This window comes from Plasmodium knowlesi (genome assembly GCF_000006355.2).
Source record: "Plasmodium knowlesi strain H genome assembly, chromosome: 5".
Taxonomy (NCBI): domain Eukaryota; phylum Apicomplexa; class Aconoidasida; order Haemosporida; family Plasmodiidae; genus Plasmodium; species Plasmodium knowlesi.
The window spans coordinates 1-15,436 of NC_011906.2; the positions used below are offsets into that span (position 1 = coordinate 1).

Below are 15,436 nucleotides of genomic sequence, written 5' to 3' on the forward strand. Positions count from 1 at the left end.
ACAAAACACTAGACAAAATAAACAGTAAGGACATTTTCTGTACTGAACTCCAATGTGCAATCAAACAACACTACGCAAAGAAGATCAAAAATGGACAGGCAGGTGGAACGACCACACCATATTGGGTAAGGGGCGATAGGCAACTACATATATACGTATACATAAATGTATATATGTATATGTATGTATATATATGTATATGTACATATATATTTTTTTCTTTCTTACTTTTTTTTTTTTTTGTTCTATGTTTAGGATGCCTTGGAGAAAGACATCAATAAGGAATTAGCGCATCTCCTAAAAAATATGACGGAGGGTCAGACTGAATCGGACGTTGTCGACCTCTGCAAAGACAACGACAAATGGGATAAACTTGGCCATAAAGAAAGGAAAACAAATAAAGCAGCTTGTTTACTTTTTGCTTCAGGATTAAAACACATTTATAACCAACATAAAGGCAGTGTTAAGGGCCCTGTTAAGGGCCCATCGTTTGAACAAACGATGGGTTGTTTATTTCTTAAAGAGTATGCAAAACAATTGAAAGAAATGGCAAATGAGAAGAAAAGAGGACATAGTTGGGTACATCCTCTTTGTGACATAGATAAGGGCATAAAACATGCTTTTAGCGAAAGTGAAAAAATTATGAAGAGTGTATTAGATGAATGTAGCAGTGGTCCTAATGGTATTTCTTGCTTTGTATGCACACAAAACAATGATTATAATAATTGCAAAATTGGCGATGACAATATAGGAAATAAAGCTAAAGATCTGTTCAAAGGCGAATCGGAACAAAACCAAATGCAACAAACCTTAGAGAATACAGTCTGTCCCATCCTTCTTACGGATCTCCTTACCCCTTTTCTTCCTTTGGCTCCTGTCTCTATTGGCCTTTCTGCTATGGCTTATTACCTTTGGAAGGTAAGATTAAAAAATTAATAAAAAAAAAAAGATAAAAAAAAAAAAAAAAAAATTTTAATGGACAAAATTAATTGTTAAAAGGAAAAAAAAAATTTTTTTAATGGTTAAAAGGAAAAAAAAAATTTTTTTAATGGTTAAAAGAAAAAAAAAATTTTTTAATGGTTAAAAAAAAAAAAAAATTTTTTTAATGGTTAAAAGGAAAAAAAATAAAATAAAATAAATGTGTAAAAAGAACATTTCACAATCTTCTTAACAAAAATATCCTCTCTTTTTTTTTTTTTTTTTTTGTAGTATTTTGGTCCTCTTGGTAAAGGAGGATCACGTTTCAGAAGATCTCCTGTTGAAATTCCTGGTCCATCAGTACAAGAACAAGTCCTCGATCATGTGGAAGAAGCTGGTCCACATGAATATCGATTGGTGAAGGAACGAAAACCTCGTTCTGCTCCAACAAGAACAAAACGTTCTGGTCCCGTGAATCGCCGCACGATTATTGAAATTCATTTTGAAGTGTTGGACGAATGTCAAAAAGGAGACACACAATTGAACCAGAAGGATTTTCTGGAACTTTTGGTTCAAGAATTCATGGGATCCGAATTAATGGAAGAAGAACAGGTTTCTAAGGAAGACGTTTTTATGGAAGGTGTTCCTTTGGAACGAGTTCCTATGGAAAGTGTTCCAAGTTTAGGTTCCGTGTTTATGGTTTAGGGTTCACAGTTTTAGGTTTAGAGTTCAGGGTTCAGGGTTCAGGGTTCATGTTCTCAGGTTCGCGGTTTAGGGTTTAGGGTTTAAGGTTTAGGGTTCACAGTTTACTGTTCACGGTTTAGGGTTCATGGTCTCAGGTTCACAGTTCAGGGTTTAGAGTTCACAGTTTAGGGTTTACTGTTTAAGATGAAGGATATTGTTTTCACACCTTCTGTCTTTTTTTTTCCTTTTTGTTTTTTATTTGTTCTTGAAGAAAAAAAAAAGAAAAAGGAAAAAAAAAGATTTTTTTTTCCACATTTATTTCTTATTTTGTTTGCAGAAATTTTTTCTTTTTTTTTTTTTGGGGTGAAAGGACACCCTTTTGTTTATAGAAAAAAAAAAAAAAAAAAAACATTCCTCTTTTTTTTTTAAGAACATTATTATTTTTTTTTTTTCCACTTGCGAAAAAACATTCGTCTTTTTTTTAGAATACTTTTTTCTTTAAGAAAATTATTTTTTCTTTTTTCTCACTTGCGAAAAATATTTTTTCTCCCTTTTTCTTTTTTTTTTTTTTTTTGCGGAAAGCAGGAGGTTAAGCGCGCGAATAAATGATGTCTGCTGACAGCGCACACCAAAAGGAAAAAAAAAAAAAAAAAAGGGTGTATGATTAAATATATTACAGTTGCAAAAGGTCGCAAAATATAAAGGAAAAGCACACACTTATCCGGCACAAGGAAAAATTGTGTGTACATACGTGTTGGCACAAACAACTTTATCGAAGTACACATACACTTTACACGAGAAATTTATACAGAATAACGGGAATATGCGAAAATGCCTGGGTTCAGCGTCCCGGGTTAAAGGTAAAGTTGGTTACAGGTTAAAAGTAAAGTTGGTTACGGGTTAAAAGTAAAGTTGGTTACGGGTTAAAAGTAAAGTTGGTTACGGGTTAAAAGTAAAGTTGGTTACGGGTTAAAAGTAATTTTAGTTCCGGGTTAAGCATAAGATAGGTTCCGGGTTAAGGGTAAAGGTGGGTTCCGGGTTAAGGGTAAAGGTGAGTTCCGGGTTAAGGGTAAAGGTGGGTTCCGGGTTAAGGGTAAAGGTGGGTTCCGGGTTAAGCATAAGGTGGGTTCCTGGTTAAGGATAAAAGTGGGTTCCGGGTTAAGGATAAAAGTGGGTTCCTGGTTAAGGATAAAAGTGGGTTCCGGGTTAAGGATAAAAGTGGGTTCCGGGTTAAGGATAAAAGTGGGTTCCGGGTTAAGCATAAAAGTGGGTTCCGGGTTAAGCATAAAAGTGGGTTCCGGGTTAAGCATAAAAGTGGGTTCCGGGTTAAGGGTAAAAGTTGGTTCCGGGTTAAGGATAAAAGTGGGTTCCTGGTTAAGGATAAAAGTGGGTTCCGGGTTAAGGATAAAAGTGGGTTCCGGGTTAAGGATAAAAGTGGGTTCCGGGTTAAGGGTAAAAGTTGGTTCCGGGTTAAGGATAAAAGTGGGTTCCTGGTTAAGGATAAAAGTGGGTTCCGGATTAAGCATAAGGTGTGTTCCGGGTTAAAAGTATGGTTGGTTCCGGGTTAAGGATAAAAGTGGGTTCCGGGTTAAGCGTAAGGTAGGTTCCGGGTTAAGGGTAAAAGTGGGTTCCGGGTTAAGGGTAAAAGTGGGGTCCGGGTTAAGGATAAAAGTGGGTTCCGGGTTAAGGATAAAAGTGGGTTCCGGGTTAAGGATAAAAGTGGGTTCCGGGTTAAGGATAAAAGTGGGTTCCGGGTTAAGGATAAAAGTGGGTTCCGGGTTAAGGATAAAAGTAGGTTCTGGGTTAAGGATAAAAGTGGGTTCCGGGTTAAGGATAAAAGTGGGTTCTGGGTTAAGGATAAAAGTGGGTTCAGGGTTTAGGATAAAAGTGGGTTCCGGGTTAAGCTGAAAGTATGATCAACGTTTAGGGTTAAGGTGAAAGTATAATCAGGTTTTTGGATTAAGGTTAAAATAGGATCAGGTTTCAGGGTTAAGGTGAAAGTAGGATCAGGATTTAAGTTTAATGTTTGTAAAGTATAGGTTTAGGGTTCAAGGTTTAGATGTTTAGGGTTTTAGTCTTGCATGAATCTTCTGTTGGAGAAGAATGTACAGGTGTATGTATGTATGGATGGAAGTGGAGAAAACTACGAAAAGTATAATGATTGTATAGAGGAGGAAAAATATGATTTGTGGGGAATTAAAATAAACATAAAGGAGGGACGAACAAACGGGAGGAATACCTAAGGGAAGGAATTAAAAAGGGGAAAGAAGTGGGGGGATGGAAGGAAAAGAAAAGAAGGAGGTGAAAGGAAAAGAAAAGAAGAAGAGGGAAGAAAACAAAAGAAATACAAGTGGAAAAAATGCTTCATGGAGGAGAGTTGCGTACATTTATTTTTTTTTTTCTCTCCTTGCTTTTTTTTTTTTTTTTTATTTTCTTCTATTTCTTATTTTCTCTTTTTAATTTTTTGTTTTCCTATTTCCCTTAATATATTATTATTTTTTTTTATTATTATTTATAATTTTATTATTATTATTTTTATTTCCTTGTAAATAAGGAAATGTATTTTCCTTATGGTGGAATGCTTTAATTACAATGGGTAATGAATTGTATAATAGTTGGAAATGTGGGAGATGTTTCTTTTTTCTTTTTTTTATTTATTTATTTTTTTTTTGATCTTTAAACCTACTCTTTCTAATAAAGATATTCTTTCTAATAAAGATATTCTTTCTATTATAAATATATTCTTTCTAATAAAGATATTCTTTCTAATAAAGATATTCTTTCTAATAAAGATATTTATTTCTAATAAAGATATTCTTTCTAATAAAGATATTCTTTCTAATAAAGATATTCTTTCTAATAAAGATATTCTTCCTAATATAAATATATATATAGAGCAGGACGCACAAAGAAAAAAAAAGAATTTTTTTCACATGTTAAAGTGAAGCAAAACAAACCAAAATATACAGTATATAAAATCAAAACAAACCAAATATACAGTATATAAAATCAAAACAAACCAAAATATACAGTATATAAAATCAAAACAAACCAAATATACAGTATATAAAAGCAAAACAAACCAAATATACAGTATATAAAATCAAAACAAACCAAAATATACAGTATATAAAAGCAAGACCAACACAGTGGAGAAAAAAAAAAAATGGCACCTTTTTCTTTTATAAAAACATCTACATTAATCTTTGCATACCTATTCTTATGGTATCAAACCAATTATCAATGCCAGGTATAAATAACAGAAAAAAAGAATTTATAATTTTTTGACATCTATAGGGGAAATTTTGGTGTGGGCTAAAACGTATATATATATGTATATATATATTATATATTATTTTGCCACACCAAATTATTATTCACATTTATTATTCATGTTTAAGGAAAAAAGGGAAGGGCGGGGGAAGGTTTTAAGGGTGCAGGAGTAAGATTCTGGGTTTAGGGTTTAGGGTTTAGGGTTTTATGGGTTTAGGGTTTTATGGGTTTAGGGTTTAGGGTTTTATGGGTTTAGGGTTTAGGGTTTTATGGGTTTAGGGTTTAGGGTTTTATGGGTTTAGGGTTTAGGGTTTTATGGGTTTAGGGTTTAGGGTTTTATGGGTTTAGGGTTTAGGGTTTTATGGGTTTAGGGTTTAGGGTTTTATGGGTTTAGGGTTTAGGGTTTTATGGGTTTAGGGTATAGGGTTTTATGGGTTTAGGGTTTAGAGTTTTATGGGTTTAGGGTTTAGGGTTTTATGGGTTTAGGGTTTAGGGTTTTATGGGTTTAGGCTTTTATGGGTTTAGGGTTTAGGGTTTTATGGGTTTAGGGTTTAGGGTTCCGTATTTAGGAGTTAAATTCCGGGTTCTGGGCTTAGGAGTAAGGTTGTAGGGGTGTTAGACTAAGGTTTTAACGGTGTTAGAATAAGGTGTTAGGGTGTTAGAATAAGGTTGTAGGGGTGTTTGATTAAGGTTTTAAGGGTGTTAATAGTTAGATTCCTGGTTATTGACATAAGGTTCCAGGGCATAGAGAGTAGCGTTCCGGGGTTAGGATTTAGGGTTTGGTGTATAGTAGTAAGATTCCATGTTATAGACATAAGTTATCAGGGCATTAGAGAGTAGGGTTCCGGGGTTAGGGTTTAGGGTTTAGGGTTTTATGGGTTTAGGGTTTTATGGGTTTAGGGTTTAGGGTTTTATGGGTTTAGGGTTTAGGGTTTTATGGGTTTAGGGTTTAGGGTTTTATGGGTTTAGGGTTTAGGGTTTTATGGGTTTAGGGTTTAGGGTTTTATGGGTTTAGGGTTTAGGGTTTTATGGGTTTAGGGTTTAGGGTTTTATGGGTTTAGGGTTTAGGGTTTTATGGGTTTAGGGTATAGGGTTTTATGGGTTTAGGGTTTAGAGTTTTATGGGTTTAGGGTTTAGGGTTTTATGGGTTTAGGGTTTAGGGTTTTATGGGTTTAGGCTTTTATGGGTTTAGGGTTTAGGGTTTTATGGGTTTAGGGTTTAGGGTTCCGTATTTAGGAGTTAAATTCCGGGTTCTGGGCTTAGGAGTAAGGTTGTAGGGGTGTTAGACTAAGGTTTTAACGGTGTTAGAATAAGGTGTTAGGGTGTTAGAATAAGGTTGTAGGGGTGTTTGATTAAGGTTTTAAGGGTGTTAATAGTTAGATTCCTGGTTATTGACATAAGGTTCCAGGGCATAGAGAGTAGCGTTCCGGGGTTAGGATTTAGGGTTTGGTGTATAGTAGTAAGATTCCATGTTATAGACATAAGTTATCAGGGCATTAGAGAGTAGGGTTCCGGGGTTAGGGTTTAGGGTTTAGGGTATAGGAGTAAGATTCCGGGTTCTGGGTTTAGGGTTCAGTGTATAGGAGTAAGTTTTCGGGTTCCGGGTTTAAGGTTTAGGTTTCAGGTTTCAGGGTTTAGTTTGCTTTGAAGGAGGGGATGGGGGGGAAGGGAAACCTTTCCCCCTTTTTTCCTTAGACCATTCCTTACATATGCATATATTATATATATATATATATTGTATATATATACGTTGTTATTTTTTTTTTTTTTTAGGTGAGTGCATTAAGCACATTAAAGGATGATGATATATCGGATGGAAGTGGTTTATATTCGTCAGACGAAGAAAATGTAAATAAGACACATGGTCATTTAAAGACTTTGGGGAGTGATGGACCACATGTTCCCCATAAGGGTTATGGGGATTATCGTCCTCCCCTTAAAAAGGGAGGGGGGGGAACTTTCCCCCCCTTTGGGGGACAGTACCCTCACCCTACAAGAAGATATGGCACCACAAAAAAAGACCATGCCAATTCCAAATATGGAACCCCAAAAATTGGATCACCAAATTTGGGAACCTTGAAGAGTGGAACACCAAAAAATAAAAGTTTCTCCCAAAGGAGTAAAAGGGTAAAGGATGTATTAAAAGCTTTATGGAAGAAATGTGTATGTCAAGGTAAAAAACATCCACGTTGGATGATGTTTTTTGCGGTGGTTATACTTTCTGTCCTTTATGTACTAGTTTTCTGCTGCGCAAAATCAGGTGCAGGAACTCGCAACTGTGCACTTCAGGCATGTAAGGAGGCAGCTACTGCTGCTACGAGCACATGCCAGCACGTAACATCCATAACAGCTGGTGTTACAATATTCACAGCTACCGCAGCGATATTTTTCGCTATATTAGGCCTGTTAATTGGATGTTATTATTTCAAATCATTGGAAAAATATATTCAATCAAAACATCAACATTAAAAAAAAAAAAAAACTAAATATTCTAGAAACTTCAAAATTATGAATTTTTTTAACTACAATCAAATAATCTAACAGAATTCTGGAATCAAAAATAAGTTAACTTTTTTTTTTTAAAAAACTACAGTGAAACAAATTACACCTTTTTCTTTAAAACTACAATGAAAAAATTTCCACATTTTTTTTAACTGCACTAAAAGAAATTCAACATTTTTTAACGTTTTTGTTGTCAGTTAGGTGTTTTATTGTTGTGGTAGTGGTCGTGGTTTGTTGTTGTCAGTTAGGTGGTTTGTTGTTTTTGTTGCACTTTTTCGAATTCTTCTCGCAGACATTTTCGTATTTCAGAATCGTCTACTATACATTTAACCCAAACTTTGGAACGATAAAACCAGAATAGTATGCCAAAATAGATTAATGCTAGTATTACAGGGAATATGAAGGAGCAGATATAAAATGAGACTGGGATACTATTATAACTGAAACCCAGGAGGTCCAAAAGATAAGCAGCCGGAAAGGTATATGACAGAATTAATGAGTGTATAACTGAAGCAGATATTATAAATATAAATATTATTTTATTTTTATTTTTATAATGTTTTAATTTTTTACAACAGTCTTTTATTCTTGTTCCAATTCCTTTAGAACTATTTTCTCTCCTTTTCGCTGAACATGGTGTTTGTCCTGATAGTGTATGTTCTAACAATTCGTTGTCTATGGAACCCAGCAATGTGCTCACATCATCACCATCATCATCATTCAATCCCTTATGTGATGTTGTTGGAACCTTTGTTCCAACTCCTTGTCCTGTTTTCAAATGACCATTTCCATTGTTTATATCTTCCTCTGATGAATATAAACTGTTTGAATCTGACACATCATCATCCTTTAATGTGCTTAATGCACTCACCTAAAAAAAAAACATATATACATATACATATATATATATATATATATATATATATAAAATATGCATATGTAAGAAATGCTCTAAGGGAAAGGGGGGGAAAGTTTTCCTTCCCCCCCCATCCTCCCATCCCCATTTTTTCCTTCTCCATTCCCCCCTTCAAAGCAAACTAAACCCTAAACCCTGAACCCTAAACCCTGAACCCTTAAACCCTAACCCCGGAACGCTACTCTCTATGCCCTGAAACCTTATGTCTACAACCTGGAATCTTACTCCTATACCCTGAACCCTAAACCCTAACCCCGGAACCCTACTCTCTATGCCCTCAAACCTTATATCTATAACCTGGAATCTTACTACTATACATCGAAACCTAAACCCTAATCCCGGAGCCCAACTCTCTATGCCCTCAAACCTTATGTCTATAACCCGGAATCTAACTTTTAACACCCCTAAAACCTTACTCCTGAACCCCAAATCTTATTCTAATATCCCCTAAACCCTAAACCCGCAACCCTATAACTGGAACCCGGAATCTGCCTCCTGTACACTGAACCCTCTACCCTATACCCTATACCCTATACCCGGAACCCTAAACCTTGAACCCTCAACACTAAACCCTAAACCCTAAACCCGCAACCCTATAACTGGAACCCGGAATCTGCCTCCTGTACACTGAACCCTCTACCCTATACCCTATACCCGGAACCCTATACCCGGAACCCTAAACCTTGAACCCTGAACACTAAACCCTAAACCCTAAACCCTAAACCCTAAACCCGCAACCCTATACCCGGAACCCAGAATCTTACTCCTATACACTGAACCCTAAACCCATGAACCCTAAACCCTAAAGCCATAAACCCTAAGCCCTAAACCCTAAACCCTGAAAACCCTAACCCTAAACCCTAAAACCTGAACCCTAAACCCTGAACCCTAAACCCTGAACCCTAAACCCTAAACCCTAAACCCTAAACCCTAAACCCTAAACCTGTTAACCCTAAAGCCTAAACCGTGAAACCCTGAACCCTACACCCTAAACCCTAAAACCTAAGCCCTAAACCCGGAACACAGAATCCTATACCCCTCAAACCTTCTTTTCCTTTACACTTTCATTCCACCTTTTCATTCCCCCCCCACCACTTTTTTTCCTTAAACATGAATAATAAATATGAATAATAATTTGGCGTGGGGGCAAAATAATATATAATATATATATACATATATATATACGTTTTAGCCCACACCAAAATTTCCCCTATAGATGTCAAAATATTATAAAAAAAAATTTTTTCTTGGTATTCATACCTGGTGGTGATAATTGGTTTGATACCATAAGAATAGATATGCAAAGATTAATGTAGATATTTTTATAAAAGAAAAAGGTGCCATTTTTTTTTCTCACGTCTGCTGTATTCGGTTTTGCTTCAATTTAACCTGTGAAAAAATTTTTTTTTTTTTTGGTGTGTCCTTCTCTATATATATATTTATACTAGAAAAAATAGGCTTATTATGAATTATAGGTTTATTAGAAAGAATAAGTTTAAAAAAAAAAAAAAGAAAAAAGAAAAAAGGAACAGTTCATTCTAAAAAAAAAAAAAAGAACATCCACCACATTCTAAAAATAAAACAGTTCATTCTCAAAAAAAGAAGAACATCTCCCACATTTCCAACTATTATACAATTCATTACCCATTGTAATTAAAGCATTCCACCATAAGGAAAATACATTTCCTTATTTACAAGGAAATCAAAATAATAAAAAAATATATAAATAAAAAAAAATATTAAAAAAAGAACAAAAAAAAGGAAAATAGATAAAAAAGAAAAAGAAAAAAAGAGAAAATAAGAAATAAAAGAAAAGAGTGAAAAAAAAATGGAAGGAGAGAAAAAAAAAATGTGCGCAAACTCTCCTGCATAATACATTTTTCCACTTGCATTTCTTTTCGTTTCTTCTTCTTTTCTTCTTTTTCTTTTTAATTCCTTCCCATAGGTTTTCTTCCCGTTTTTTAGTCCTCCTTTATGTTTATTTTAATTCCCAAACAAATCATATTTTCCTCATCTATATATTGATTATACATCAAAGCAGTATTCTCCATAACCATCCATGCTTATATTCACCTATACATTCTACTCCCATAGGACACTCATGCAAGTACAGAACCCTAAATCCTAAATATATACTCTACAAACATTAAACCTAAACGCTGATCCTAACTTTACATTGAGCCTAAACCCTAATCATACATTCACATTCACCCTAAACCCTAATCATACATTCATTTTCACCCTAAACACTAATCACACATTCATTTTCACCCTAAACCTTGATCCTACTATCATCATAACCCTGAACCCTGATCTTACATTCACCTTAACCCGGAACCCACCTTATGGTTAACCCGGAACCCACCTTATGGTTAACCCGGAACCCACCTTATGGTTAACCCGGAACCCACCTTATGGTTAACCCGGAACCCACCTTGCCCTTAACCCGGAACCCACTTTTATCCTTAACCCGTAACCCATTTTTATCCTTAACCCTGAACCCACTTTTATCCTTAACCCGGAACCCACTTTTATCCTTAACCCGGAACCCACTTTTATCCTTAACCCGGAACCCACTTTTATCCTTAACCCGGAACCTACTTTCCCCTTAACACGTAGCGACGTTTTACCCTTAACCCGAAACCCACTTTTATCCTTAACCCGGAACCTACCTTATGCTTAACCCGGAATCTACCTTATGCTTAACCCGGAATCTACCTTATGCTTAACCCGGAACCTACCTTAACCTTTCACCCGGAGCCCACTTTTATCCTTAATCCTGAACCTACATTATCCTTAACCGGGAACCTACCATATGCTTAATCCGGAACACACTTTTACCCTTAACCCGGAACACACTTTTACCTTTAACCCGGAAACCACTTTTATCCTAAACCCTGAACCCACTTTTATCCTAAACCCTGAACCCACTTTTATCCTTAACCCAGAACCCACTTTTATCCTTAACCCGGAACACACTTTTATCCTGAACCCGGAACACACTTTTATCCTAAACCCTGAACCCACTTTTATCCTAAACCCTGAACCCACTTTTATCCTAAACCCGGAACCCACTTTCACCCTTAACCCGGAACCTACTTTACTCTTAACCCGGAACCAACTTTTACGCTGAACCCGGAACCTACTTTTATTCTTACCCCGGAACCCACTTTTACCCTTAACCCGGAATACACTTTTACCCTTAACCCGGAATCCACTTTTATCCTTAACCCGGAACCTACCTTTTCCTTAACCCAGAACTAACTTTACTCTTAACCAGGAACGAACTTTACTCTTAACCAGGAACCAACTTTTATCCTTAACCCGGAACCTACCTTATGCTTAACCCGGAACCCACTTTTATCCTAAAAAACCCTGAACCCACTTTTATCCTAAACCCTGAACCCACTTTTATCCTAAACCCTGAACCCACTTTTATCCTAAACCCTGAACCCACTTTTATCCTAAACCCTGAACCCACTTTTATCCTAAACCCTGAACCCACTTTTATCCTAAACCCTGAACCCACTGTACCCTTAACCCGGAACCTACTGTACCCTTAACCCGGAACCCACCTTATGTTTAACCCGGAACCCACCTTATGTTTAACCCGGAACCCACCTTATGTTTAACCCGGAACCAATTTTACTTTTAACCCGGAACCAACTTTTATCCTTAACCCGGAACCTACTTTACCCTTAACCCGGAACCCACTTTCACCCTTAACCCGGAACCTACCTTATCCTTAATCCGTAACCAACTTTACTTTTAACCCGGAACCAACCATACTTTTAACCCGGAACCAACTGTAATCTTTAACCCGGGACGTTGAACCCAGCCATTTCCGCATATCCTCGTTATTCTGTATACATTTTTGATGTAAAGTGTATGTGTACTTCGATAAAGTTGTTTGTGCCAAGACCTATGTACACACAATTTTTCCTTGTGCGGGATAAGTGTGTGTTTTTCCTTTATATTTTGTGACCTTTTTGCAACTGTAATATATTTCATCATCCACCGTCCTTTTTTCTTTTTTTTTTTTTTTTTGGTATGCGCTGTCAGCAGACATCATTTATTCGCGCGCTTAACCTCCTGCTTCCCGCAAAAAAAAAAAAAAAAAAGGTAGAAAAAATATATTTTTCGCAAGCGCAAAAAAAAAAAAAAGGACAAAAAGAGAGAAAAAATAATTTGTGTTCTTAAAAAAAAAAGAAGAATGTTTTTTTTTTTTTTTTTCTATAAAAAAAAGGTGTCCTTTCACCAAAAAAAAACCAAAAAAGGGCATAAAAAATTAAGAAATAACATGAATATTCAAACTCCTTATGTCTTTTTATCACATAATTAAAAAAGGACAAAAAGGGGTATGAAAACAATATTCTTCTTATCACATATTTACTCCAATCCTAAACCCTGAACCCTGAACCGTGAACACTAAAGCCTAAACGCTGAAACCATAAAATCTAAACCGTCAAACCTAAACCCTAAACCCTAAAACCTGAACCCTAAACCCTAAACCCTAAACCCTGAACCCTAAACCCTAAACAATGAAACCTAAACCTAAACAGTGAACCTGAGACCATGAACCTTAAACCATAAACCCTGAACCCTAAACCTTAAACCCTAAACACTGAACCCTAAACCATAAGCCCGGAACCTAAACTTGGAACCTCTTCAATAGGAACAAGTTCTATAGGAACACCTTCCATAGGAACAAGTTCCTTAGGAACCTGTTCTTCTTCCATAAATTCCGATCCCATGAACTCTTGAACCAAAAGTTCCAGAAAATCCTTCTGAGCCAATTGTGTGTCCCCTTTTTGACATTCGTCCAACACTTCAAAATGAATTTCAATAATCGTTCGACGATTCACGCGACCAGAACGTTTTGTTCTTGTTGGAGCAGAACGAGGTTTTCGTTCCTTCATCAATTGATATTCATGTGGACCAGCTTCTTCCACATGATCGAGGACTTGTTCCTGTACTGATGAACCAGGAATTTCAGTAGGAGATCTTCTGAAACGTGATCCTCCTTTACCAAGAGGACCAAAATACTACAAAAAAAAAAAAAAAAAAAGAGAGGATATTTTTGTTAAGAAGATTGTGAAATATTCTTTTTACACATTTATTTTATTTTATTTTTTTTCCTTTTAACCATTAAAAAAATTTTTTTTTTTTTTTAACCATTAAAAAAAATTTTTTTTCTTTTAACCATTAAAAAATTTTTTTTTTTTCTTTTAACCATTAAAAAAATTTTTTTTTTCCTTTTAACCATTAAAAAAATTTTTTTTTTCCTTTTAACCATTAAAATTTTTTTTTTTTTTTTTATTAATTTTTTCCATTAAATTTTTTTTTTTTTTTTATCTTACCTTCCAAAGGTAATAAGCCATAGCAGAAAGGCCAATAGAGACAGGAGCCAAAGGAAGAAAAGGGGTAAGAAAATCCATAGGAAGGATGGGACAAAGTGTATTCGCTAGTGTTTCATCCATTAGGTTTTTGTTCTTTGGATCGCCCTTGAGCATTGGTTCCACTTTGGGCTTTACTTCTTCTGTGCCAATTTTGCAATCATCATAATCGTTCTCATTCCATTTGCATTCGAAGCAGTCTTTATTAACATTCTTGTTGCATGGAGGTGTGTCATTCATAATGTTTTTACTTTTTTCGAAAGCGTGATCTATGCCCTTATCTACGCTACAAAGAGGATGTACCTTATAATCTTTTTGTTTTAATGCCATTTCTTTTAATTGTTTTGCATATTCTTTAAGAAATAAACAACCCATCGTTTGTCCAAACGATGGGCCCTTAACATGGCCCAACTTAGGGCCGCTGCCGCGGCCATAAATGTGCTTTAACCCTGAAGCAAAAAGTAAACAAGCTGCTCTATTTGTTTGTTTTTCTTTATTGCGTAAAGTATTCCATTTAGCGTCGTTGTCATTGCAATATTTGGCAAGATTCCCTTTAGTCTGACCTTCCGTCATTTGTTCTAGAAGTTCCGTTAGTACACCTTCGGCGTCATGGTTTATGTCATCCTGATCATAAAAAAAGAAGGGAGAAATATATACATGTATGTATACACATATGTATACACATATGTGTATACATATACATATATACATATACACATACATATACATATATACATATACACATACATATACATACATATATATATACATACACATATATGCATATACACATACATATACATATACATGTATACATACATACGTACATATACATACATATATATATACATATACATATATATACATAGATGTATATATGTAGTTGTTATTGATGTTGGTTTTCTTACCCACTTAGGTGTGGTCGTTACACCTGACTGTCCATTTATTATTTTGTTTCTGTAGTGTTGTTTAATGGCACATTGGACTTGAGTACAGAAAGTTTCGATTTTATTTATTTTCTCTAGTGTTTTTTCCTGGTTGTTGTTGGAGTTGGTGTTGATTTGGTCTTCGTTGTTGAGGAGTTGGGTCATATTCCCCTCTATTTTGTCTTTGCCAATTTGGCAATCGGGGAAAGGGCTATGCCTCGTGCATTCAAAACAAGAACTAACACCATTATTGCATGAAGATTTTCCATTCCCCATAATGTCTTTACTTTTACCAAAAGCGTGGGTTATTGCCTGTCCCAATTTAGTTCCATCGAGAGGACATTGTTCTTTTGATTTTTTTATTAATTGATCAGCATAAAGATTAAGTGCTGCGCACATCATAGTTTGTTTAAGTGGTATCTCATGACTTTTGTTGTTGCTGTTGTTAATATCAGAAATGTGTTTTAAACCTAAAGCAAAAAGCTTACAAGCTTTTTGCTTTGCAGTTTTTTCTCCCTTGGTGTCCTTTGACGTCGAACCAATGTCGCCTTTGCAGTATGAATCAACCTCATTCCATTTCCCTTCATTCGTAATTTTTTCTAGAAGTTGCGTTAATTCATCCTTAACGACACTGTTTATGTCATCCTGATCATAAAATAAGAAAAGAAAAGAGAGAAAAAAATATATGTATATGTATACACATATGTATACACATATGTGTATACATATATATACATATATACATATATATATATATATACATATATACATATACATATGTACATATATGTGTATATATATGTCCTTTTTTTTTTTTTTTT

At 35.3% G+C, this 15,436-nt stretch overlaps 4 protein-coding genes across 4 annotated transcripts; 2 read left to right on the plus strand and 2 right to left on the minus strand.

Annotated features, from left to right (window-relative positions):
• Positions 1–255: 255 nt before the first annotated feature.
• PKNH_0500100 (SICAvar, type I (fragment)) lies at positions 256–1,623 on the plus strand (the record flags this gene model as incomplete). The annotated part of the gene is made up of 2 exons (XM_039113889.1): positions 256–918; positions 1,210–1,623. Coding segments are annotated over 2 exons (1,077 nt in total), but the record flags the coding sequence as incomplete, so codon positions are not given.
• A 5,025-nt stretch (positions 1,624–6,648) lies between these two features.
• Positions 6,649–7,344, plus strand: PKNH_0500200 (hypothetical protein, conserved in P.knowlesi; the record flags this gene model as incomplete). Its single annotated transcript, XM_039113890.1, has 1 exon — positions 6,649–7,344. A coding segment is annotated over one exon (696 nt), but the record flags the coding sequence as incomplete, so codon positions are not given.
• A 277-nt stretch (positions 7,345–7,621) lies between these two features.
• PKNH_0500300 (hypothetical protein, conserved in P.knowlesi) lies at positions 7,622–8,612 on the minus strand (the record flags this gene model as incomplete). The annotated part of the gene is made up of 2 exons (XM_039113891.1): positions 7,622–8,248; positions 8,577–8,612. The coding sequence occupies 2 exons, from the start codon at positions 8,610–8,612 to the stop codon at positions 7,622–7,624; spliced, it is 663 nt and encodes a 220-aa protein (XP_038969502.1).
• A 4,312-nt stretch (positions 8,613–12,924) lies between these two features.
• Positions 12,925–15,260, minus strand: PKNH_0500400 (SICAvar, type I (fragment); the record flags this gene model as incomplete). Its single annotated transcript, XM_039113892.1, has 3 exons — positions 12,925–13,338; positions 13,654–14,313; positions 14,598–15,260. Coding segments are annotated over 3 exons (1,737 nt in total), but the record flags the coding sequence as incomplete, so codon positions are not given.
• Between the last annotated feature and the right edge of the window lie 176 nt (positions 15,261–15,436).